The sequence below is a fragment of the Gallus gallus genome, chromosome 5 (genome assembly GCF_016699485.2).
Source record: "Gallus gallus isolate bGalGal1 chromosome 5, bGalGal1.mat.broiler.GRCg7b, whole genome shotgun sequence".
NCBI classification, from domain to species: domain Eukaryota; kingdom Metazoa; phylum Chordata; class Aves; order Galliformes; family Phasianidae; genus Gallus; species Gallus gallus.
The window spans coordinates 39,945,382-39,971,906 of NC_052536.1; the positions used below are offsets into that span (position 1 = coordinate 39,945,382).

The 26,525-nt window shown below is 37.9% G+C and overlaps 1 protein-coding gene across 46 annotated transcripts in view; it reads left to right on the forward strand.

The window, feature by feature from the left end:
* Positions 1-25,241, forward strand: part of NRXN3 (neurexin 3) — a 941,045-nt gene extending 915,804 nt beyond the window's left edge. For 20 of the 46 annotated variants that reach the window (XM_015287412.4, XM_040701009.2, XM_040701015.2 and 17 more), the window contains one exon: positions 21,637-25,241. In XM_015287412.4, the coding sequence (XP_015142898.2) occupies positions 21,637-22,562 (926 nt within the window). In that variant the 3' untranslated portion in view covers positions 22,563-25,241. The other 26 variants (XM_040701020.2, XM_040701021.2, XM_040701022.2 and 23 more) reach the window with 5 other exon arrangements.
* The last annotated feature ends 1,284 nt before the right edge of the window (positions 25,242-26,525 follow it).

Here is a 26,525-nt window from a genome sequence, read left to right on the forward strand (position 1 = left end):
AGTTAGCAATAATACATAGAAGTGCTGTCATCAGAGTAAAACTGTAGCAGGTGACTCCCTTAAGTTTTAGATGTAGGTTAGTTTACCAGACCTGAATATCAGATCAGAAGAAATGAATTGTGAAATTCTCTTCATGCATTGAAAACAATCTGTCTGCAGAAAGAATTCCAGAGAGATTAAGTTAGATAATGTGTAAAATACCAAGAGGAGAACTTTTTCACTGCATTCCTTACTTGTTTAAAAATCTTGTCCAAGCCTTTTGTCTAGAGTGATTAGGAAAGTCATGTTGATTTTGTTGTGGGGAAAAAAAAAAAAAAGTAGCCAGCATTTGGCTCTCTCCATAGCAGTTCAGAATCTGGATGCAAATTAGATATTTTTGTGGTAAAAAAAAAAAGTATGTAAATTCCTGTATGTATGCACATGCATGCATAATCACTAATTACATTAGCTATACTGCTGGAAAATCTGGCAGCCTGATCTTGTGAAACATTGAGTACATTCCATTTTCACAGGGATTAACGGAAGTAGAAAGTATTTAGCTGAGTTGCTATAGGTATTTGTTGGGGGGGGGGGGGGGGGGGGGGGGGGGAAGGGAGAAGAAATCACTATACAGGATTATCCAGATTCAAATCACAGTATGAAAATAAACTATTTCTATACAGTGTGACATACAGGAAAGGCTTTAGCCAAAGCATTTCAAAGTTCAGTTTTTGACTACTTCAGCTTGTTCTGATGAGGTGCATATCATCCACATTTTTACTGTACTTCATTACAATGCTCTATTTTATTCTACATGGTTTTAATACATAGGACATGCCTGTTGATTTTCTGAGACCAGACAGCTTCTGACTTTCATTTAATTTTTTTGAGCCCAGTTGGCACATCTTTATTCCCCTTATTAATGTTCTAGAAGAGAGCAGAGATGAAGCCTGCTTTGTTTAGGAAGTATGCACTGTCTTTGAAGTAAGCCACTGCAACTTCCTTTTTCATTTCTGCACTTGATAATGTTTTGGATTGTCTCAGTCAGATCTGACAGAACACTCCACCCACAATGGCTGGTATTGTGTTTAACTAGAAATGTACTGTTAGTACAGTTGCACTATTTATCTCAGACTTGAATATATTTTGCAGGTACTGAAAAATCAAAATAGACCTTTAGTAAGGAGGATGAATACTGTTGTCACCACTTTATAGTTACTGAAATCAGAGAATTTAGAAAGGTGCTTTCCTTGGTTATTCACTAACAAGCTTTAGTTGGGAGATACACAGAGAAAGTTTGACAGATGCTTGGAGGATTTGTAGGATATGTAACAGAGGATGAAGGAGTACTGAGATTAAAAGAAAGATTGTGTTTGCAAAGGAAGAGGAAATATTTCTGAAAAAAAAAAATTATTTTGCTTTAACAAATATGGGTTTTTGTAATGAAAAGGAGCTATTTCATTTGTGGCTATACCTGAGTGCTGCACGTAAGCAAACAATTAAAGCCTTTTCTCTCCTTCACTGACATGCATGTTTGCTTTTAGAGTCTGGTCCACTGGCTTTAGTGGTTTTGTATCCTTCTGGTCCCTGCAGAGCCCATGAGGCTCTAGGATTGAGGCTAGGTTCCAGTCAGTTTCTCACTTCATTGGTGGAGTAATTTACCCACATCCAATTTGCAAGTCCAGTCAGTAATATTGCTTTAAAACTATTGAAGGCAATAGGGTAGCTCCAAGGCTGTTGAGGGCACACTTTGACCTACAGTCTTTAGTTATGAGTGGTGATGATGGGAGACCTGAACTTGACGCTCAGATTCCAAACTGAGTTGGCAGAGAGTTGGTATGAAGAGTATCTTTAAAGCTGGAAATAGATCAAATACTTTTTAAGTTGAAAATGCATCCACTGAGATATAATAAGCATGGAGCCCCATGGCAGAGTTTTCAAAGTGGATTGCTTTTTTTTTTTAAAAAAAAAAAAGGGGGGGGGGGGAGAGGGAAAGTAAAGCTGTCAAAGAGCAGAAATGAAGTTCTTCTCCAGTTAACCCTGTGCACCGACTCCCTTCCTATGAAGGCAGAGCACATGCAGCTTTCGTCTTATTCCAAAGCCTAGTACATTTGTGCTGAATTCTTCCCTTTCTTTGTACTTACATATTTCAATTGCCCATTAGTTCCCTTTCCCCCTATTTTTCTGCTGATGTTATCACTACTAAATTACCTGAAATTTAAATAAGGTAATATGAAATTGGGATGGAGTTGCAGTGTGTCAATGGAAGCTTGGAGTTTCTTGTATGGACTAATTAGCCAATAAAAAGCCAAAGACAAAATTTGCAAAACATGGGGCATTCACATATTCAGGAATGAAGCACCTGAAATAATTAAATATTGAGGAGAGTATCTTTTGCATGCATCTGTTTAACATGCTGTTGAAGTCAAGCCATTCAGTATTTGACTTCTGACATGCTTCCATTTTGATGAATAACTCAATACAGTGGAAGGTAGTAGAAATAAGACCTTACATTTACAGTTAAAGCACAATATGCATTGTTTAGGCACTGGGAACAACTGGTAAGATTGCCAGCTCTCCTTCAGAATACTGTTGGTCCATACGCCTGTCCACATTTAGCACCCTTTTTCAGAAGGCAAAGGAGCCAAACAGGCCCAAATGTTTATAATGAGTCTTTTAAATTGTGAAACTTCTTCTAACTTCAAAACAGTGCTGTTCACTACTACCATAATATGCCAGTAAACCTCAAGGCACTGTAGTTTGAATTTAAATAGCCTTTTAATTCATTCAAAAAAGTTTAAATTTGTAGGTTTTGCCAATTGCAGAATTAGCTAAATAAAGTGTTTGTTCTTTTAACATAATACTTCCCATTCTATCTCTGTTCTCATAGCACTGAAGACCATCACTTGCAATAAGAATATGAATTATAAATTCATCAGCAAAAAAAAGTTCTTCACAAGAAAATTTTGTAGCTCATACAGATAAAGGAAATTAGAGTCTATGAGAAAGTAATAGACTTTCCTATTAAAATCTAACGGTAAAATATCTTATTTCATAGCAGAGGAAAGCTGTATATGATAAGGGTTTGGGTTTTTTTTAGCTTCTATTAATTAACATTCCATCCTATTAGACTTGGCTAGCAGTTAACTTTCATTTCACAGGTATTCATGATTGTTATGCCCCTATGAATTTCAGAACTATGAAGCTGAGACATGATGGTTAATAGCTATGCAAAGTCTTCTTTTACCTAATTTCCTAATAACCTTAACCTTAATTAAATGTAAATATTTCAGGCAGTGCAGTAAGCAGCCACATGGTGAATACAATCAAGTGTATAACTATATATCCCTTTAAATAGTAAATATTATATCCCTTTAATCCCTTAAATAGTAAATAATATATCCCTTTAAATATTCAAAAGCAATCTGACCAACATCAGCCTAGGAATATTAGCTGCTTTATTTAAAAAAAGCCAAGTTATTTCTAGTTAGAAAGAGAACAAGTAAACATCTGTGAGAGTGGGATATATTTTACATTATCATGGTGTACAGATAAGGGAGAGAGGATGTCAACCCACCTTGCTTACCGGTGAGTAGAATTAATCAGGAGCAGAAGTCAGTCATCCTGAATTTTTGTTCAGAAAGACCTTAGTGTCTGTGGTGCCCAGTTCCTCTGCTTTATTCATGCACATACTATCTTTAATGTCCTTCTGAAGTATGCCCAAGTAGGATCATTATCATCAATATTAAATAAGGTTAACTTTTGCAACAACATATTTCTCTTCTAATCCAATCTGTTGTGCAAACAAAGCAAACACGCTTCCCAGCCACTTTCAACCTACAATGCAATCTCTGATAAACAGCTTAAAGCTTTGGCTCCTGAATCACTGTAGAGTTTATTCCAGTCATTCACTGTGCAGAAAAAGAGGATTCAAACTTGCCTGCAGCAGCCTTTCACCACTGTAATCCTGCACTTTCAAAAAGAAATCTGCAAAAACAACTCTCCTTATGCTCCTGCACTTCCCAGCTAGTACTAAACTTACCCATAAAAACAAACAAACAAAAAATCCTGCCAAAATTCCATCCCAAAATGCCTGGATCACAGTAGTATCCCCTCTTGTTTTTTCCAAATGATGGACAGAACTAGCTCACGTGTTGAAAGCTGCTTTACAAAGGGCTCCCCTGCAGTGTTTCAGAGCTAGATGGTGCTAACTAATGTATGAACTATTGTATTTCGATGCAATGACAAGTACTGCCTAGTGAAACTGACTTCAAAGCACGGATTATTAATTATTGCAATTCTGTCTCCAAATACTCCTACTTGAGGTCTCAAGGGGATTCTGGTGATTTTAAACATAAGTACAATCAAAACAATCAAATGCATCTCACATTCTATGAACTGATGTGAGAGAACACCACTTAACATACTACTCAGAATGTTGACATTCCCTTTTTCTAGATTTTCTACCACTTCCCCGTGGTATTTGGTAGAACCTTTAAGCGGTCTGGTTGATAGTGATCTTCTCATCAGTAACAGTCTCAGAGCAATAGTAAGGTAACCTTTTTCCTCCACAGATAACAAGGTTTTATATAGAGACTTAGCATACCCAGTATTACTTCATTTTACTGACAATGGGAAATTCAGTTTAACCTTTTCAGTGTGACTGTGGGACAACTCTTGTATTGATTATGAGGAACATTTTGACCTGTACTTGGCTGAGGAGGAGACTGAAGGGCTTATCTTCGATCCTGGAGTCCCAATGAGGAGAACAGCAGGTCAAAGTTTTCTAGTACCTCTTCTCTAATTCATTGTAATTGCAGAAGCTGGCACTTAGTTAAACACTTTTTCCTCAGCATTCTTCAGGATTTTGTCCAGCCTAGTCAATTCCCTGATAACATTTTGCACAAAAATACAATTTTGGGCTTGTTTTATATTTTTCCCCACTTTTGATATGGAAATAACATTACTCCAAGACAACCCAAAGCAGAAAAAACATACTTTGACATACAAAACCCAACGCAAAATAACTTTGTGATCAGGTCTGTACCACTGGACCCATCCCTTGGAAAAAGTGCTTTTGAGTCTCTAAGTTATTTGTTTTTCTACATGATTTCCAAGGAAATAGTGTATTGTCTTTAGATGGAATTTGTTACCATTTCTGAAAGCTGAATTTATCCTCATTCATTACGTCCCTGTTTCCTTCTACAGCTTATAATGCACATTCCTTAGTCCAGCGTATATGTTGCTGAAGGTACTTTTTAAAAGTCTATAGTAACCATTTCTCATGTATTCTCAGGAATAAGATGCAACTGCTTTGCTAAAGAGGATAATAATGACTGAGATGATCCTGAATTATTCAGTCATTCAAGATGTGCCCCCCCCCCCCCCCCCATTCTTAAACAGCTCCAAGACAAAAACACAGTAGCTATCTCTGCAAACAAACTGCAAATGCAGGATGTTCTTAACACTGATTTATGTCCATAAGAGGGACAAGGAATACTAAAATAAGATGAGGTCTTGAGGGCAGACCTAGGATAAGTACTTCAACATTGTAGGAGTTTAAATTGCTTGCAAGAGAAACTGCTTTGTAAGAGAGATTTCAAACAGTGAATCTTCTACATTTCCAATATTCCTCACACAAAGCAAGGGAGTCACCGAGTCACTTATAGCTGGACAAGCTATAGAACTTGAAAGTATAACATGCATATGCTAGCAGAGGGATGAACAACATACAAGTAAAAAATATACGAGTAAAACATACGAGTAAAAATATGCACTGAAAATCGTTCTTGTTCATGAATTGACTTCCTGTTAAGGAACCAAATGCAAAAGTACATTTATGAGTAGTTATGTATAAATGGAGAGGGTAGTAGGAATAAATAATATTGTTAAACTTGTGTATTCAACACCCATAGAGGATAATGTAGAGTTAACAGTACGATTAGCTACTAAATAGCATTCGTGAAGCCTCTAGGTCTCTATATGATTACAAATTAGCTGCGCATAACTAGAATAAAAATATTTAAGTACATGCTGTTTGCATTAAATATTTCAGTATGGCATATCCCCACATACACAGACATGCACTTTGGGTCTCTAAGGATTTGGGCTATCAGACCAGTCCCAAGCCTAAGTATTTCCTAAATTCTAAAATCTATTCATATCTTTTGTAAGTATCCTAAGAGATAAATTTCATATACAAACATACCCAGCAAACCCTTAAGCAGCATACTTGAGAGGGGTGTTGATTTTTTTCCTGGACACTGGAAGCAGTCTGTATTCTGTAGCAATTAGATCAACTTGATGGAAAAGGCATTACAATACAGGTGTGATGACAGAAGGACGTGTAAAATAGAAAGTGCTATAAAGGAAGTGAAGAAGATTGCTCACCCATATGAGAAGAGTCTAGGTTCATAAGAGAAAGCCTCACCAGGGAGAAACCTTCAAAAAGAGATCCTTCCCCAGATCCTTAAATGAGTTCTAAGAGAGGTGCAGCCAGGCTCCAGCCCTCCCAGTCACACAGATGAATTGCATTCACCTGTGCTCCCAAGGCTTACCGGGTCTTTTCCCCAGGTGCTCAATCAGTGGTTCCAGCTGGGACTCAAGAGTTCCCATGTAGTTCCAAATGATAGTATTAAATTGTATGACAGTTTAAGATTTCTTGGGTTATAACTATAAGGAAAGAATATGGTAGTCGTGCAATATTTGCTAGCATTGTAGCAAACCAATGACATGCATTTTCAGCTGATGTTTTGTAGCTGTGTACACTGAAGAAAGGAAAAGACAGTGAGATTCCTGTGCTGCTTTCTGTCTGTAGGTAAGCAAAAACATGCAGTTATTTTAGGATGCCATAAATACACAGGAAACGTTTGCTACACGGATTTAAGCAGTAGACAGTGAACTATTCGTGCTCTCACTCAGATTATTGGACAGAGTTCTGCTACTGAATTTGTTAGTATGAGGATCTGGTTTGTGGTTGTAAAATCCCTCAGGATTTAGAAAGACTTCTTCCCTCGTGACTAACTTTCAGAACTAAATAAGTTTAGCTTTACATAGAAAAGTGTAGCTGGGCTGATTACAAATGTCAATCTTCAGTCTTTCAAAAAAGCACTCAGACCCTTCTGAGTGGAGAAGAAGGTGAGGGAGCGGAGAAGATTGAGTAGGGTTGCACAGGAAGAATGCATTCAGGCCAGTGATATTGGATGAGCTGCTTAGCTCTGGAAGCATCAAAATACTCTTTGGTTCAGAATGTGGAAAGATAATAAGCTTACAGTAAACACCTGAAAAATTCTTTGCCTTAAAGAGCTGTGGCAGTTTAGCCCTCTGATTTCCTTAGCTTCTGATACCTGTGTTTTCATATTTGATATATTTCTAGCTCCTCATTGCTATAAAAAAGCCCCATTAATTAATTCTTACACACCAAACAGGATGGTGTGTGGCACTTTGTCAGTGGAGCCTATGTAGACTTTCTCTTAACATACATTACCTTTCTTATCTTTGTAGCTTCATCTATGCCCATAGGCTTAGAGTGAGGGAGGTTTTTGCTAGTACAAATGGCTGGAGAAAGGGAAATGATACGACAAACCGACTAATTATTTTAATAGCCAGAATTTGTTCTTAACCAGTCTCTTAGTCTGTATGCATGTATTTCTTTTATGGAGAAATAATTGAGAATCAGGAATATTCTTCTCTTCCTTCATGTACAGACATATACCTGACCTGCAGATTTTTGCAGGGCTCTTTTTCCTCTTATCTATTTATTTAACATATATTTCTGCTATATTCTAACCAGAGGAGAAAATGCTGCCAACACATCCTGAAGTTAAAAGCAGATGCATAGCTAACAATTCACTTTTTGCTATTTTATAGGTAAAAATTTTACAGAAAAGAAATGAACAGTTTACATTTCAGAGAAACTTCTCTATTTGTTTCTTTTCGCTGATATTTTCACAGTATCAGCTACCTAAAAGTATGCTATTAGTATCCTTGCCCAAGCGTATGGCTCTAAATGACCCCAAGAGGGTGCTGCCTGATACAGAAAGCAAACTCTCAAAGGTAACAGCAGTTTGGAAGACCTAGTTACACTGCAGTGGAATGCATGCTCCTCATCCTAGTTCTGCAATTTTTGCATACAAAAATACAGAAAGAAAAATAAATAAGGAGAGACTTCTGATTTTATTATTCCATGCTCATAGGCCAGTAGAGAATCCTAGGCATTGACAGTGCTGCTGGACAACTAGGAAAGAAGCAGCATCTGGTACCGGTGCTTGTTAGTAACAAAATATATTGGTAGAGTTGTGTTGCAATGCACTGAACATAGATAATGTGACGTTCAGTGTGTTAGGTAATGGATGAACCATCAGTTAGATGGAGCTTGAGGACAGTGGCAGTCTCAGAGGTTAGCCTGAACTCAGAGACAATAATGCAGCCCGAGATCCTAATTTATATTTATAGTCTTGATGTGTAACACACAGGGTAATATTCATTACCTTCACCAGTAGGTTTTGAAAATGCAGCTTGAGAACAAAATGTGAGAAAACATAATTGTGTAATTAAATCTGCTGAACAAGGGACTTGTTGCAAAAATGCCTCCCTTTTTTTGAATGTGGAATTTTTCATTTGAAAAATTCTGTTGTCTTGGCCCAATCCTTATAAGAGGCCTGTAACTCTCGAAAGTCTGAAAATACAAAAAGACTGCATTGGTTATACTTTTTAACCTTTGTTTTCTGAGGAATAATTTGCTAGATGTTAAGTAATAAAATACTGCCTGCGTGGCTTCATGTGGGAACATTTGGCACTCAGTTTTCAAATTAGAACATCTACTTTTGGCTATTAAGAGCTAGAGTTTTGAAAGGACTTGAGAAGTTTTCTTCTGTGTTCAGCAGTAAATGCTGGACCCACATTTTCCAAAACACCGTGCTTCTGTTCAAGAGTTTATGTATTGACCAAGAGGGAAAAATTGCTTAACACTGTTCAAATCTTCTTCATGTTTGTTAGACTTAAAAGATTTCCTTTTCAAAATCTTGTCATCTAAGTGTCTCTGGCTCCAATTGTGGTTCTTTACTTCATTTGATCTTTTAGGCAGTAGAAGGCTTTTTTGGTCCCTCATGCAATGAGTTAGGCATTTATCATCAGATAGGGCATAAGTATTTACTTAATTGGCCTGACATAGTCTGCACAGTTGGCGACCATACCCCATGCCTTACTGTCTGTTTTGTATCAAAGAGAAGGCATTCAGTTCAAATATGCTGAAGGGGGATATTTCACTGTTCCGAAAATCCAGCTGCAAGTCATGACAAATACTGATTGAAATTCAAAGCTTAAATGCCCTTTGTGAAACTTCCTAAGTACAATTAAACCAGAGGCTGAGAATCCTGGTACGAAGTGGTGTCCAGGGGCACTAACTTTGAAATTTGACCGAATAAAAATCCCCACTGAGATCTGTGTAGCCAGTCTTTTCTGATGCACAGATGAATCCACAGAAGTATCCTATGTAGCCCAATGTTTTGCTTCCTATAACCCGTGTGTTCTGTCCCTGAGACTACCTTGACCAGGTTTTCTCTTCTTTGGTTGAACTCCTTCCCTTCTTAACATGCTTACCAGAGGATGCAGTAGATAGTTCCAGTGCAGTCTTCCAGCACAGGCATAGTACATTCCAGCTGTGCTGGCATTCAGCACAACCTCAGCACTTCTGAAGTAGGAATTAAGGGTATTCTCATACAATTCCTCTCAGAACTGGACACCTTTCAGTAACTGGACTATTTATTTTTTGTGTTATTTATACTTATTTCACTTTCCTCAGATTACTGATCTCTCATCTGCTTTGGAGGTACTATTGCCCCTCCTGTTAATAGGTGCCAAAACATCCTACCTGTTTGTTACTGCTGTGTTTATAGAAAAGTACCACTGACCATATTTACAGGGCAGATAGCCCCATTCTTTCCAGATATTTCAAGCTCAAGATAGCCACCCGCTTCCACTGACTGGTGGCAGCATGGCCTTTAAGATTGATAATGGAGTGATCACAATGGTATTCCTGGTGTGTAATAACCTAGAGTATGTACAGAGCTTTCAGCCCATTTTTCCCATCTCCTGGAGAGATTCAGCGTGAATGGGGTCCAAATGTTTGGCTTTTACTAAAACATCAAGAAAAACAGACTGTTTTCCCAAGACCATGAGTTTCTTTTTAGAAGGACTCTGCTGTCACAATGATGATTTTTGTACAGAGTAAGTATGGACATCAGATGGGGGAACTGAGAGGAACCTGAGGACCCATCTAGGACACTGAGTTCAAGTAAGAGTCAGATAGGACTGGGTAGCAATATCTTCTCGAACTCTAAACCCTCTTGTATAATGGAAGCAACTGGTCACTCAGTCTTAATGGTAACTTTGGAAGGTTTGTCCACACAAAATCATATGGGCTTAGTACCAAATACTACTAACTGTACTGTTTGCAATTTTGAGTTGTCACTTACACCAATGACAAATTTGTTCCTTCAGACAGTTCATACCAAACTGATACTTACCTCAGTAAGTGGCTCAGTTGACCTAGATTCTGATATCCTATTAGCAGCAGTGGGCTCCCAGCAGTAGCCATAGACAGCAGGTCTGAATAACTGCTCACCACCGTGGACAAATATTCACTACAGTAATCACCTTTTCCAGCACAATAGAGTATATATATAAGAATTAATTCTTCTTCCTTTACACACATTGATTAGAACTTAGAATAATAAGCCTTAGAGTAATAAGAATAAGCCTATTATTTCTCCTAGAAGAAAAAATAACCACTCATTTTGGGAATACACTAGACAGTAAGGTCCAAAAAAAGACTGGGAGTCTGGAGTTCTTAGGTATTCTAGCATTTTATCCAAATACAATATCATAGGATAAAAAGTATGTCCCAGTATAGCTTAAGACCCTTGTCCCCTTCTGACCTCTCCTAGAAATGCAGAGAACCCGCTGGAATGTGCTTTGCCCTTTCTGGAGAGGCATGGAATGATCCCTCCCCCCCACCCGCCAGCCTCTCTCCTTCACCCACCCCACTCCTTGCTTGCTGTTCTGTTTTTCTACTTTCCCTAATTGCAACTTACTTTAAGCATGCATTATTATTAACATCCTACAGTAAAATTAAGCTATTATATAACCCATTTGTCGATCTCAGCCAATTTCTTCTATCTTTTTCTATGTCTATTTATGACGTACATCCAGACTGCACGTCCTTTTTTTTTTTTCTTTCCTCTCCATGTTTATTTTAAAAAGAAGTGATGAAAAATAAAAGATGTATTAAAAAAAAAGCAACACTGGAGGGTGGTGGGGTTTTGTCCATCAATTGAAAACAAATTTAAATGAGAGAGGGAGGGAACGGTAAGGAATCAAATTCTTAAGGAAAAAATAAATATCCAGACGGTGAAAGTGCCCCTAGACTGCTTTGTCTGTTCCTTTTCAATGTGTGCATCTGGTTTGTTCATATTTGAAAGTGTGTGGAATATTTTTTTCTTTAAAAATAAAATTTTAAACCCCCACAATTGTTCTTATCTCCCTTCTTACTGGGAACAAAGTGCTTTTTCATTTTTGCTTTTTTTTTTAGTATATCTCCACATAGTTATATTTTGATGTATTTCTTTTCAATGGTTGAATTTCTATCTATCTTAGATTTGGTTTGTTCTAATCTAATAATGAAAAACAAAAAAAGAGTTATGAATTGTTTTCTGCAATTTTCCCCTCTAATTCCCTCTTTAAATAAGGAACTACTTCACTGTCAGAATCCCACAGCTGTATTTTTGAGATTCTCCAGAGAATCTGAATGCAAAAGCTATCTAAATTGAGACTGGGGAAGGGGTGTGCCAACACAGTCATTACATTTGAAAGAGTGATTTGATGTGCTCAAAAAATGATTACCTCATATTACTGAATACTCATATCAATATGATGGACTTCAGAGATGTGATTCTTAAAAGAAGGAAGCTGTGGGTAGCTACAGATGAAGTTGTTCCAATTCCAATGCATAATACTTGTTTCCTTGTTTTTTTCTTTTTGTTTTATTCTCTGGTTATTATTATTATTATTATTATTAGTTTATGTATTTTTACTGCTATTTTTAGTAGGGAAAAGTTTAAACTGCTTTTATAATTTGAGAACATTTGATAAAAATGTAAATATTTATACTATAATTATTAATTTTTTGTAACTTGCATGTTGAAGAAGTTGCAGCTTAGGGTTTGTGAGATTGTCAATGTTAGAGTTCTGTTCTTTCTTTTTGTTGATGGGCATGAATATGCTCATTTGTTTTTGTATATTGCCCATCCCTTCCTTACAGCCAGAAGCTCTAATGCTGCTAGATCACTCCGTACCGCCCTTACATGGACATGGCAACTGACTTACACATTCACTCCCATCATCTTCATCTCCTGTGTAGTACACTCATAGATTTTTACAATCCCACTCCATCCACCCTAGGCATTTTTTCTTCCCATAATTCCCCTCCACCACCCCTTTCTTTAGCATTGTTAAAATTTTATGTGCAGTCATCCATTCCTTAAAACACACACACACAAAAATTATAGAAAAAAAGAAAATGTTTAAAAAAATATATATCAAATTGACCAAAAAGGCAAAAAAAGCAACAAACTTTGCTTTTCAAAAAACATTACATATATAGATATGCAAACAAGCAGAAGTAAATTCTATAAAATGTACAGGATTTTTCAAGTGTAATATGCTAACAACTTTACATAAGATAAAAAAAAAAATTACAACCAAAAACAGCAGAAAAAAAAAGTTTGAATTTGTTAAGGTGCAAGATTTTTTTCTTTTCATGTTATGTGGTGTGGATGTATGTGTTGTTGCCTCCCTGTATCGCCCTTTGTTGTAAAACAATTATATTAAAAAAGAAATAATAAACATTTTGCTAAAAAAAAAGTTTTTAAGAAACAACAACGAAAAAAACGCAAGTTACAAGAATGTGGCAATGCTACTTGTCCAAGAGCATTCTTACACAACTTTCTTTTGTAAATTTTTCTTTTCATGCCAAAAAACATGCGGGCAATTTGTTGATGTAAGTTGACTGTTATGAAATCAATGTGGTATGCTTTCTAAGTATTTTTATGTATTTTTGATTAATTTTTTTAAAAGGTATTTTTTTTTTATTTTCATCGTTTTTTTCAGTTCTTTTAGATTTTAACTTTTTTTTTGCTGATAAAGTGATTGACTTATGTTTTTCCTTTCTCTGATCTTGTTGCTGTGGCATTTTTCTTTTCTAGTACATGATTTTATTTTGGGAAAAGTATATAAATTCACTTATTTATTTTTGAATCAATTTGTATTTGCTTTTATGTTATGTGCTCTTTGTGTATTGTCTATTACCGGATTGCATTCTCCATAGGAGGGGGTAAAGGAACCTGTGGTAGTTTGTTCCTGTTCCTTATCAGTCTCTCTCTCTAGCTTTCTTTCCCCTTTCCCTTTCCCAAAATGAACCAACGCTAAAGCTACTTTCTTTCAAGATACTTAAATCGCGTGTAGCCCAATGCTGTAGGTTTCATTTCAAAGGAAAACCAATGAGACTTCTTGAGCATTTCAGTAGCTCTCAAGGTCTTCTTACTGCAGTCCTACATTTTTCCTATTTTATTCTAATGAAAGTGTTTTATTTCTATTAATTTTCTGATTGCTGATTATCTGCCCAACGTCCAATCTAACTGATACTCTCAAGTGTACTCTTTCCAGGTAAACGCACTCATATTATGACTAGTATCAAGCTTGCTAGTATGTTCCAGAAAAATTACATTTGGCAGATACTTCCCTACTGAAAACCATGTCCAGAAAATTTCAGAAGAGGCTTGGGTTGATTTCTTTAAGCAAAAAAGAGCTTTTAGTAAAAGTAAGAAAGGCTGTATTCTTTTATAAGCATGCATGTTTTTAGCATTCCTGCATGTTAATTCTGTGCTAAGTACTTAGAAGGTGTCTTAGGTTCAACACGCAAGTCCCTTAAGCAACTCATGCTGAAAACAGAACAAATTATTTAACCGAGTAGGAAGCTGTCATCATTCAATCATGAGAGTTCAAACTAATAGTGGGAGATGGATAAGGGCATGTTCCTGTTGGTTCAAAGCAACTCAGTGTCTAGCACCCAAATACTTTTGCTCTGAAATCCTGCCTGCAAAAATGATCAACTCCACTGCAAGAAGTACAGCTTTAAGCACTCTGAGAGCACCAAAAGAAAAGAAGATATTTGAGGTGAAATGTTGCAGTATTCCACTATGTGAAAGATATTTTTATCTCTACTACTGACTGTCAATTGCACTGAAATCAGACTGCAAAGAAAATAATATTAAGAAGGTTCATCTACTAGGCTTTGTGTTAGCGTCACTTTTCCTGTGAATATTTTCCCCTTCTCATTCTCAGAGGGCTCAAAGGAGCATTAAGTAAAACACCATTAGATTGAACTTTATGAACTCGGTAATTTAATAAAAAACTATTGGCACTGATATTGCTTTGATTCAGAGGGGAAAAGGTAAGGAATTATTTTCTATTACAAGTACGTCACACTAAAAACAGTCAAATTTCAGAGGAACAACATAAGAATAAAATACAAACGACAAACTTTGGCTGTAGAATTTGGATGTAATTTAAAAACTCTTGAACAAAGCTGGAAAAAAAAAAGTGACACTAAGGGTGTGTCCCTTATCAACACCACTCAAGATTTCATCTTTTTGTGCCCATTATACTCTTATCAGTTTGCTTCCTGAGTCTCCCAGTTAAACAGTTGTGGCTGTGAAGATGAAAGCTGGCAGCTGCTACAGTTTTTCAGTTTTTATTTTTCCCCTTTTTTAGTGCCCTCTGCGTTCATGACTCACCCACAACATCCTTACAGTTCATAAGGCTTCTATTAAATTTTTAACACGCTGTGTTTTCCAGTGGCAGAGAACTCTTACTGGAGATCAACCCCAGAGGTATGAATTATATATCTATAAATATACTCATACAGCAAAAAGCAGGGCAGCTTCAAGGCTAAAGTAGACCTTTTATATCCCCAATGATCTTGGTAGTTTAAAGAAAAGCACAACTCTGTGAAAATAGTGTATGTGATAGCTTTAAGGGCTCACTTTTAAGGAATATACACTCTGTGTTTGCTTCATGAAGTGAGAAGGCCAAGAGAAGCATGGGGCTGCTTGGTACAAGGTTTCCCACCTCGCAAACTTCAATTCTCACAATGCTGCTGCCCCTTTGCTGTTCAGTAACATTTTTGTAATGTTGCTGTTGATGGGCAAACTAATTTTGTATCTGTATCGCTGCAGAAGAAACCATTTTATCTGTTCCCCTTCCATTTAATTCTTGTCAAAACAAGCTTTTAAAAAACTTATTTCTTAAGGGGAACTATCTGTTCCCTGCTTGGGAGAGAAAGCAGAGGTCTGGAAAGTCCCTGCGAAATCTTTGAAATTCAAAAGCAATCCTAACAGCATACCACTAGCTGGTGCTCAACAGTCAACACTAAAAAGGGGTGAAAGAAACCTGTAACTACCAGAGAACAGAATCACAGAATGGCCCAGGTTGGAAGGGACCTCAAGGATCATGAATCTCCAACCCCCCTGCCACGGGCCGGGCCACCAACCTCTCCATTTAATACTAAACCAGGCTGCCCAGGGCCCCATCCAACCTGGCCTTGAACACCTTCAGGGATGGGGCATCCACAACCTCTCTGGGCAGCCTGTTCCAGCACCTTACCACTCTCATAGTAAAGAACGTCCCCTGGACATCCAACCTAAATCTTCCCTCCCTCAACTTAAAACCATTTCCCCTTGTCCTGCTGTTATCTACCCTTTCAAAGAGTTGCCTCCCCTCCTGTTTATAGGCTCCCTTTAGGTACTGAAAGGCTGCAATGAGGTCACCCCGCAGCCTTCTTTTCTCCAGGCTGAACAAGCCCAGCTCCCTCAACCTGTCTTCGTAGGGGAGGTGCTCCAGCCCCCTGATTGTGGCCCTGCTTTGGACCCTCTCCAACAGCTCTCTGTCTTTCTTGTACTGGCGGCTCCAGACCTGGACATGGTACTCCAGATAGGGCCTCACAAGGGCAGAGTACAGAGGGACAATCACCTCCCTGTCCCTGCTGGCCACCGTTCTTCTGATGGAGCCCAGGATGCTCCCTTTCTTATGGGAGTGATGTGACCCTTCCTCCAGTCATCCAGGACCTCACCTGCCTTTTCAAATATGAAAGAGAGTGGCTCAGTAACCACCTCAGCCAGCTCCTTCAGAACCCTGAGATGCATGCCATCTGGCCCCATAGACTTGAACGTGTTCAGTCTCATGAGGCAGTCTTGGACTTGCTCTGCCCTTACAGTGGAGGGGATTTACTTCCCCCATCCCCACCTAGAGGTTTAGGAATGTAGGGCTTGGGGACGTGAGAAATATTAGAATCCTGGCTGCCAGTGAAAACCGAGGCAAAGAACTCATTCAGTACCTCAGCCTTCTCTTCATCCACTGAAGCCTGTTCTCCTTTTACATTTACCAAAGGAGGTGCACTCATTTTGGCCTGTCTCTTCTGGCCAATGTACCTGTAGAATGTCTTCATGTTGTTTTTCACATCCCTCGCCAAGTTCAGTTCTGCCTGCACCTTGGCTTTCCTGATCCCACATCTGCAAGTCCGGATGGCATCCCTGTATTCTTCCCAGGTGACACGCCCTTGTTTCTAGAGCTTGTATGCACCTTTCTTTGCCCTCAGTATGCCCAGCCTTGCTGAGCCATGCCAGTTTCCTGCCTCCTCTGCCTGCTTTCTTATTCAGAGGGACAGAGAGCTCTTGTGCTCTCAGAAAGGCATCCTTGAAGAGTAGCCAGCTCTCCTCAACATCTTTGTCTTTAAGGACAGCATCACAGGGGATCTTAGCCAACAATTCCTTGAACAGTTTAAAGTTCGCTCTTCTGAAGTTCAGGATCCTGACCCCACTCTTTGCCAGGCCCACGTTCCTTGAGATCATGAACTTGACCAGGGCATTGTCACTGCAGCCCAGGCTGCCTCCAACCTTAACACCTTCAGTGATCTCCACCGCATTGGTGAGCAGCAGGCCCAGCAACGCTTCACTTCTGGTCGGTCTGTCCAATACCTGAACCAGAAAGTTATCATCATTCCAGATGATATTTCCAGGATTCCAGGAGCCTCCTGGACCTCTTGCAGCTGGCTGTGTGGTCTTTCCAACAGATTGGGGTTGAAGTCCCCCACCAGGACTAGAGCCTGTGAGCACAATGCCTACCGCTTCTGAAGCAAGAAGGCTTCATCAACAGTCTCCCCTTGATCAGGTGGCCTGTAGTATACCCCTATCACCAGCTGGCCTTTATTAGTCCTGTCCCTAATTCTAACCCACAGGCTCTCAACCTGTTCCTGAGTGTTTCTCAGAGGGAGCTCCTCACAGTCTATCCATTCTCTGACATAGAAGGCAACTCCCCCACCCTTCCTACCTTGCACAGTCCGTATCATCCACAGAGTCAAAATATCATATGAATATTTGTTTTGAATCCAAGACCCAAAGTTCAGATAGCAATATGAAACATTAAACCTGCCTCAACCTTACCTTCCAGTCTTCAGGTAAGGTGTTTCAGAGCCTCCCCCTTAGCTTTCTCCAGAGACCCAAATCTTTAAACCACTTGTCATTCACAGCAAACCTTTCAGAGCCCAACAATCCTTTACGAAGAGACTTGGCAAAGATGTTGCACTTTGTCTTTTAAAGCTTTCAGAGCTTACCTTTAAAGCAACTTGGAGCCCTGGGCAAGAGGCAACAATTCTCCATCAAAGGGTTCACTGGCTCTAGGCAGTTTCCTGCTGTCTCATCTGTCACTCTGTGAAAGATGGCCCCCCCTGCACGTACACTCATCATCTGCCTGTCATTGGACTCCCTCTTGTGTTTCTTACAAGTAGAAATGTAGTATCAGTAACACAGTTGTTCTGAAGTACAGAAAGGAAATTTGCACTTGTTCCCCTCTATAGATGTTTGTGATCATGTTTCTCACACTTTCCGTGGAGCTTTTCACAATTTACACTTGCTGTCATCCTTAGATAACACTTTTTTTTCTTCTTTTTTTTTTTTAGAATGGGAGGCATTTTTATCATGTCATCTTAAAGGATGCTTTAACTCCTCTATAAACCAGATACCCCTAGAAGTGTTCATTTTGCATGCATACTATTAGAGATAGAAGTTCTGTCTTGCTGTGAGTTTTGCTAGTATACCAATAAGAGTGTTCACATTTGACACTTACAGAGTGCTTTTTCCAAGTTACCCTCTTGAATGTGTGTCACATTTTTTTCCATTGCAAAGAAAAAACAAACATTCAAACCATCACTACCACTCCTAAAGCCATCTACCAGTTACTCCCCTGAAGTATGCTATCTTAAGTAAATGTAGCAAACGAACTCCTTAATGGACAAATGATTCCTAATTAAGGACTTTTAGCAGCCTATTTTCTTAGTGTATAAGCAAAAATAGTATGGCTTGTTGGGCACAGGAATAAAACTAGAGATGAGATTAAATAATTGTAAGTTAAAGTTCATCCAGCCTTCTTGGTATGAAAGGTACTCTTCTTCCATCCAATGTGAAATTAAAACTCCCTAAAACTCATTCTTGATTCAGTCCTATTTTTCCACCAGACTTGCTGGAGGAGAAAAAGTCTTGATCTGTTCTCCTTCACTTATGTGACACATCACTTGTTCTAGCAACTCAATCAACTTTCCTTGACATTTCAGGATGACCATGATGGCAGCAGTCTTTATCATTGACTCAAGCACTTGACAGAAAAAAAAAATAAAAAAAAATAAAAACAAAAACAAACAAACAAACCCCACAACTGTAGAACTATTACCTGCTTTTAAGGCAAGGCTCAAGGCTTACTGGGAGAAAAGAATGATTTTCATACCAAATGTGAGATGTTTCTCATTCCTCTGATGAAATTAATTGTAAATAGGACAAGAATCATTCATTTTTAGAAGAAAACTGCCCAAAATATTGCCCCAGTGTGTGGCAGATGAGCTGCATACTAACATCATGTGCTAGTATAAAATATTTTAATAACAGAGGTACTTCAAGGATTTAGATGAACAATTAAAAGCTGCCAAACTGATTTTTTTTCCAATTGGATGTCACAGATGGTACATGAAATTCACAGATGAATACTGTTGTTTAACAGCAAAACAGCAATCTTAAAAAAATAAATAAAAAAATAATTTAAAAAATCACTTAAAGGGGTACTATTTACCCCCGCCTTTCAGGAACTTAAATAACACATCCATGCAAGTTGATTTAATAAACGCTTAAATTATATTATTGTTATTCATCTTTTTTGCAGACTCACAGATGATATTTCCCTCTAAGGTATACTCCAATATTATCTTGAGACCACCTGTTTGCATAGATTATAGATGCCCTACTCTGACCATGGATAGGGCTTCTGGACATATCTAAATCATATTACATGCTCCAGTTTGCACAGAACAGAAAACAGCTCAGATGCACAAACACAAAATGCCATGTACCCACTTGGCAGACTACACTTTTTGCTTTTTCCATATTTTTTGCTATACGTGTTTCTTCTTCATCTCTTCTGTAAGAGAAGTGGTATGACTATGCTGAGAAAGTTCAAAAACTAAACAACATTTTCAGATTGGCCCTTTTTATCTCGTTTTAAAAATCACTTTGCATGCAGGTATGTTAAGAGAATTCCTTATTTTGGCCACATTCCTTATTTTGACCTCATTTCTACCCTGGTATCTGTGAGTTAATTGTGACTGTTTCAATTTATTAAACTGTGTCACCACTTAGTTTCTCATTAAGGATAAGAATAAGCCATATTGCTAGTTCAACTATACTGATTTAATCAAATTGTTAAGTACCCTTTTCAGTATGTTACTATCATCTTCAATATGTGATTTGTTCAAATATATTGCTTTCCAAATATATTTAGAATGGATTATGATTTTATTCTTTATAAAAATTCCATGGGCATTTCTGGTAGTATTTAATGGGAAACAAGTGCATGCAACATATAGTTCTATAGACATTAGAACTCTAATGTCATTCAGCATCACAACAATGCCAGACTGTTAATTAACAATTATGAATATGTAAGTAAAAGCCGGAATTATTTTTTTAGAGCCTAAAATTCTTTTTGCATCTCTTTAAGAATCAGTGAATACAAATTAATTAACGTTTTCCTATAAGAATTTAAATATGACTTATGCTATTTCCAACAGATCTGATGACTTCTCATTGCATCAAATAAAATCTTCAGTTATATTTAAAACAACTAGCTTAAGTGACTAACCAAAGAGAAATGGCCAAGGGAAAGTTTAGACACAAACTTTCAAAAGCAATGACCTAAAAATGTGTCAGCAACCTGCATGTTAACAGACTATGCAGTCTCAACTCAGTGAATTAAAGAAATGAATTATACCACTGTATCAAACGCTGGAGTGTTAATTATTTCTAAGCTCAAAAGAGGAAATACGCTAATTTTATAATGTATAGACAAATCAAGACCGCTCAACTATGAGTAACAGTATTGCTGCACAAAAGCCAATCTTATAAATGACACTCTGGTTTTCTCGTTTCACATTATACTTCAGTAAGGTACAGAAGTTACAGCTATAGCTAAATTACACTTCCAGAGTAGGCTGTAAGCCTACCTCATTTTTAGTCCTTTGTAGGCACCTAGCCACCATGCAGGGAAAAAATAGCACTGATATCTGCGTATCAAGAAGTAACAGCAGGTGTGAAAACAATTTCTATTGTGCAGATTCAAGCACTACTTTGGCTCATCAGAGTGCTTATTTAGTTCCATCATCAGATGCACAATTAATTATTTTCTTAAGTTTTAATCAAATTATACTAAAAGGATATAAAGAAGAACCAAAGCTCAAGATGATATGACATTAGTAGCCCAAGAAGACAAAAGGCAAGGGACATGTCTAATGTAGAACAGAAAGGTAAGATTAAAAAGAAATGAACACACTTCAAGTAGAGCTCTGTACCTTCACGGACCATAGTAAGTACCTGGTTCTTATTCCATACCTTACTTTCGCAAACGTTCTCAGAATTTAAAAACCAGGCAACAATCAAGAAGAAATGGATGAATGGGAAAGGCCCTGGGGAAAGGCCTTAGAAAATACTACAGGGGAAAAACACACTTGAATATTAGAGAAGAAATACCAGTGTTTTCTTAAATGAAAAGAGCCAGAGGAGGAAAAACCGGTAAGATGAACAGTAAAATCCTTCCGAGAACATAGCTGTATTGGTGGTCTGAAATAGTTCATTTTTAGCCTTGTAACCAATTGCTCAAGAAAGATCAGTGCCAAAAATTGATACCCACAGAGTCACTTGAGAGTATCTTCAAAAGCAAAAATTTGAGTCTCCAAAAATTTGTAGTGTTTCACTGTACAAACCTAGCACAGGATAGGGTGAAAGAAAATGGAACACATGATTGACCAATGTCAGAAGCAGAGTGGGAGGCAAGAATCAAAGAAACCCCCGGGAAAGTTGTTGGTAGTGTAGCTGGGCAGGAAGTCTGATCCCTGACACTTATTCATAATGCCCACATCCTTGTACTGCCCTTAAGAGACTTGAAAATGGTGTCTTGAATCAGTAACATGTACTAATCTTCTTTTTTTTCTTCTCTTTTCCATCCCAGGAGGTGAATTAGTTATTCCTCTACTTGTAGAAGACCCTTTAGATATCCCTCCTATTGCTACTCGTGCACCTTTCATTACACTTCCCCCTACCTTTCGCCCCCTCCTCACCATTATTGAGACCACCAAAGATTCCCTGTCCATGACCTCTGAGGCGGGGTTACCTTGCTTGTCGGACCAAGGCAGCGATGGTTGTGATGATGATGGCTTGGTGATATCTGGGTATGGCTCAGGGGAAACCTTTGACTCTAACCTACCCCCTACTGATGATGAAGATTTTTACACCACCTTCTCCTTGGTAACAGATAAGAGTCTTTCCACTTCAATCTTCGAAGGTGGCTACAAAGCACACGCACCCAAGTGGGAATCCAAGGACTTTAGACCTAACAAAGTCTCCGAAACTGGTAGGACTACTACCACGTCTTTGTCCCCTGAGCTGATCCGCTCCACAGCTTCGTCCTCGACTGGGATGGTACCCAAATTGCCAGCCGGCAAAATGAATAACCGTGAGCTCAAACCCCAGCCTGACATAGTCTTGCTTCCGTTGCCCACTGCCTATGAGCTAGACAGCACAAAGCTGAAGAGCCCGCTAATCACTTCCCCCATGTTCCGTAATGTGCCCACAGCAAACCCCACGGAGCCGGGAATCAGACGGGTTCCGGGGGCCTCAGAGGTGGTCCGCGAGTCGAGCAGCACAACGGGGATGGTCGTCGGCATTGTGGCTGCTGCCGCCCTCTGCATCCTCATCCTCCTGTACGCCATGTACAAGTACAGGAACAGGGACGAGGGGTCCTATCAGGTGGACGAGACGCGAAACTACATCAGCAACTCAGCCCAGAGCAACGGCACACTCATGAAGGAGAAGCAGCAGAGCTCAAAGAGTGGCCACAAGAAACAGAAAAACAAGGACAAAGAGTATTATGTGTAAAAAAGAATACTTATTTATATATAAATATATAAATACTTAATGAGATTTAACTATCAATCAGAACCATTGCAGTGAACGAGATTAGGAGATATCGTTTGTGGGAAAAAGTATTGGGAAAAAAAATATCAGCAGTGACTGTTAATGTCTCAGTCATCACTTGGAGTCAGCAAACTCTGCCCTAATGTATTATAAAGCACACTTAGCGTTCTGGAGATGGCGCATACAGCTCTGCCCTGTTAGTGAACTTGGACGTCTCCAAATCTCCTCCTCCGCTGAACTTTCTGCAAAAGTAGAAGACTTCATGGCTTACTTGTTTCATATCTCCAAGTGAGTCTCTAACAATGTTCGTGATTCCTGACTGTATCAATAATTTTTCAGTTTAGTTATTTAAAAAAAAAAAAAAGGAAAGAAAAAGAAAAAGAAAAAAATGCAAACATTATTAAACAACAAAAAAAATAATCAAACAAACTGATCTGGCTGTGTCCAGCACACATAATTTTTCGAGATTGGAGGAGGGGAATAAATGATTTTGGAGATTGTTGGATTTTGGTTTGGTTTCTTGGGTTGTTTTATTTTTGATTTTGTTTACTTTCAGGTGTGGGAGGAAAGGGTGGAGAGGAATGTTGTGGGGGTGGGGAGCATGAACCAGGGATATGTGTTGAGAAGAAATCTCGGAAAAAAAAAATCCACAATAAATAAAGAGAGACTATTGCCATATATGAACTCAAAAGCTACTCATGGTGTTTACTCTGCATATCTGGTTGTGTTGTCTCTAGAAACCGTCGTCTTGCAGTAAGTTATTTGCTAACAATGCAGTGAAAGTGTGTGATGGGTGCTGATGAAGAAAATTATCATGGAAAGCTGGTCCCCTTGGATCTGCCTCCAGGATTTGCAAATGAACTGAAGAATAGATGGGTTTGGGTCTGTTCTGATCAGAATCACTGGAATTATTTGAGAATATCACTTAGTATGCATTAGCACAGCCAAACTATGGTTAAGAGGATTTGAAGATTCCAAAAAAGAATGCTTAAAAAACAGTTAGTCATTCTGAGCTAAATATACCATGCAAAAATAAAGGAGCCTTCCTCTGGGTTCTAGTTCTGTGACTGATTGCAATGCATGCAAAAAATAATAATAAATCAGTTTAATAAAGAGATCAGAAAGACACCACTGGAGTTCAGCTTGTGATAAGACCCATTAAATGTATGAAAAGTTAAACACTTGTAAAAGAATGCAAAAATGTATAGTGTTTTTTTTTTTTGACATTGAACTGTTTTTTCATATGTAATATTTTAATTTTGTAGCTTGACATTTCAGATCATCTCTGTCTTTCCATTTGCCCTATTCTCTCTTTTCCTTCTCTTTTATATAAAAGAAAATAAAGCTGCTGTGACACACAAAATAATAAAGAAAAAGGAATTTAATAATATTATATATATATACACACAGATATATTTATCATGGTATGTTTGGTGGGACGACTGGAACAGAAGTTCTGTTATGGTCTTAATGTGGAATGAGAAGGTTCTTGAAGAACAAAGTAAAAAGAAACAGAAAACAAAAGCAAACCATAAAATGTAAAGAAAGCGTGTGTTTTAGCTTTGTCACAGTTACCTGTGTCAAGAAAAAAAAACTGAAAGTTTGTTTACATATTTTACTACTATTTTTTTTGCTAGTATAATTTCTATACGAATACCCAGAAGGTGTATATACTGTTTTATGGTTAAATTGGGAATGTCTTTTGTTTTTAACTGATTTAATTTGGTTGTTTGGTTTCTACATTTTCCCAGTTACTGTGAAAAGGATTATCTTACTGTTTGGAAAAATAGCCAGGTGGTTTGATGGCCATGCCTGTCACATGCAAAAAAAAAAAAAAAAAAAAAGGCAAACGAGGGAGAAAGAGACAGAGAGAGAGAACAAAGAAAAAACAAGATGGATTAAGAACTCTGGAATATCAGAAATGTACACTTTTTCTGTATACAGATGAAAACTAATCAGCTGTTTAGGTTTAGAAATCTACTCTTGCTGGTGTTCATAAGTCGCATGAATATTTGACTTTGAAGAAGTGTCATCAAATACACACACGCACATGGGAACTTAAATTCAAACAAACAGCCTTCTCAAACACTTAGAGAAGGCGCTTTCATGTTAACAAATATTTTCAGTGTGTATGCGTGTGTGGTGCGTGTGCGTGAGAGGTTGAGCTTTTTTTTCCTTTTTTATTTTTTATACTAAAAAGAAAAAAAAAGACAGGTTTTAAAAAGGTATGAAAGCACGATTTTAGATGATTTAACTGGCCAAAACTATATAGAGTTGATTATATCTTGATGTCTGTAAAAGATTGCTGTTCTTGGAGTCTTGGAGTCTTGTGAAATGATTTCCTTTCTTCCTTTCCTTTTTGCTTTCCTTTTTTACGTTAAAAGGAAAAAAACAATTACACTTTCCTTTTTTTTTTGTGTAAGTTTCTATTGGACAGCTTTGGGGAACATGTGCATTCCTGTATGTGGGCTTCTACCATATCCCTGTTGCTTTATGGACAATCTTAAGAATTTTTATTTGAGTTATTGTGATGTTATTGCTTTTTTCACCGTTCTTTTTCTTCTTCCTTTTTGATTCTTTTTCTTTTCTTATTTGCGTTTTGTTTAAAGATATGCTTAGCAATAAAATGTTCTTCCCAAAGCCCTGGATGTTGCTGGGTTTTTATTTCCAAAAGACTTAAGGGAAGTTCCAACCCTTTAAATATGAAAAGCACTCTCTAATGCAAGTATCCTACGAGTGTCTCATCACTAGATTACAAAATCATGTTTGTTATTCTTTCTTTAATCCAATGAATCTTAATTCTTTCCTTTGCAAGGCATAAATTCAACTTGAGAGTAGAGTCTACTTCATACCACTCCCAGTCATCACTACAGTGGGTAAAAGAGTAGTTCTAGAGTAGCTCTCTGATTTCCTCTTTTTTTTCTTTTTTTTTTTTTGTTTTTGTTTTTGTTCTAACATTTGCATGGGTGAGAATATTCATGTATATCTATTTTTCATTCAGCTACATTTCGTTTCTTTTGTGAATCATGTTCTAACACCTTACAAATTCCTCACAAGGCTCTAAACCATAAGTTCCATAAGAGAAACTAAACTTCTCTCCACATTTGTCCCTCTCCTAAAATCATAACATTCCTTGGTGATGACTGGTACCTAACATTCCCAGTACCATAACAGTTGCTTGGCATGAGGAAGATCTAGGTCTGAATGTAACAACGATCTCTTCTTAAATGTTCTGAAAAAAAAAATTATATTTTTGCCTCAATGCTTTTCTTTAAACCTGTTATACTTCACATAATTACAAAACGTTACATGAAACAATAAATTTCAGCCTGAAGTCCTCTAACCCTGTGGCTACAGCCGCTCCTTTTGATTTTCTCTGTCACATAATGAACATTTTATCACTTGGGCTAATTGAAAGTGTCAGAAAGGAGGCTTCATTTTTTGCATAAAAGGTGTATGCTTATTGTGTAGTTTTGGCTGATCACAAAATCTCAGAATTGTTGAGGATGAAAGGGACAATCTGAGTAAGCTTTGGAGACCTCAGGGACCATTTCCAGTCATGCTTTGACTATTCCCACAGATTCCATAACCAATTTGGGCCACCTGTTTGGTGTCTGACAGACCTCACAGTAAGCAAGCTTTTTTGTTGTGTTCTGATGAGATTATTTTTGATGCACACCCATTTCTTCTTGTTCTTTTTCTGGGCACCACAGAAAAGAGCCTGATTTAGTCTTCTTTCTATCTGCAATTTATACACTATTCATAAAGGTCTCCTCCCTGAACAGCCTTCTCCAGGCTGAACACCTCTATCGACCTCTCCTGGTACAACAGATGCTCCAATTCCTTATCCATCTTTTCGGCCCTTTGTTGGACTTGCTCCAGTTTCTGGAAAATCTGGAGTAGACACAATTACCATTACAGGAT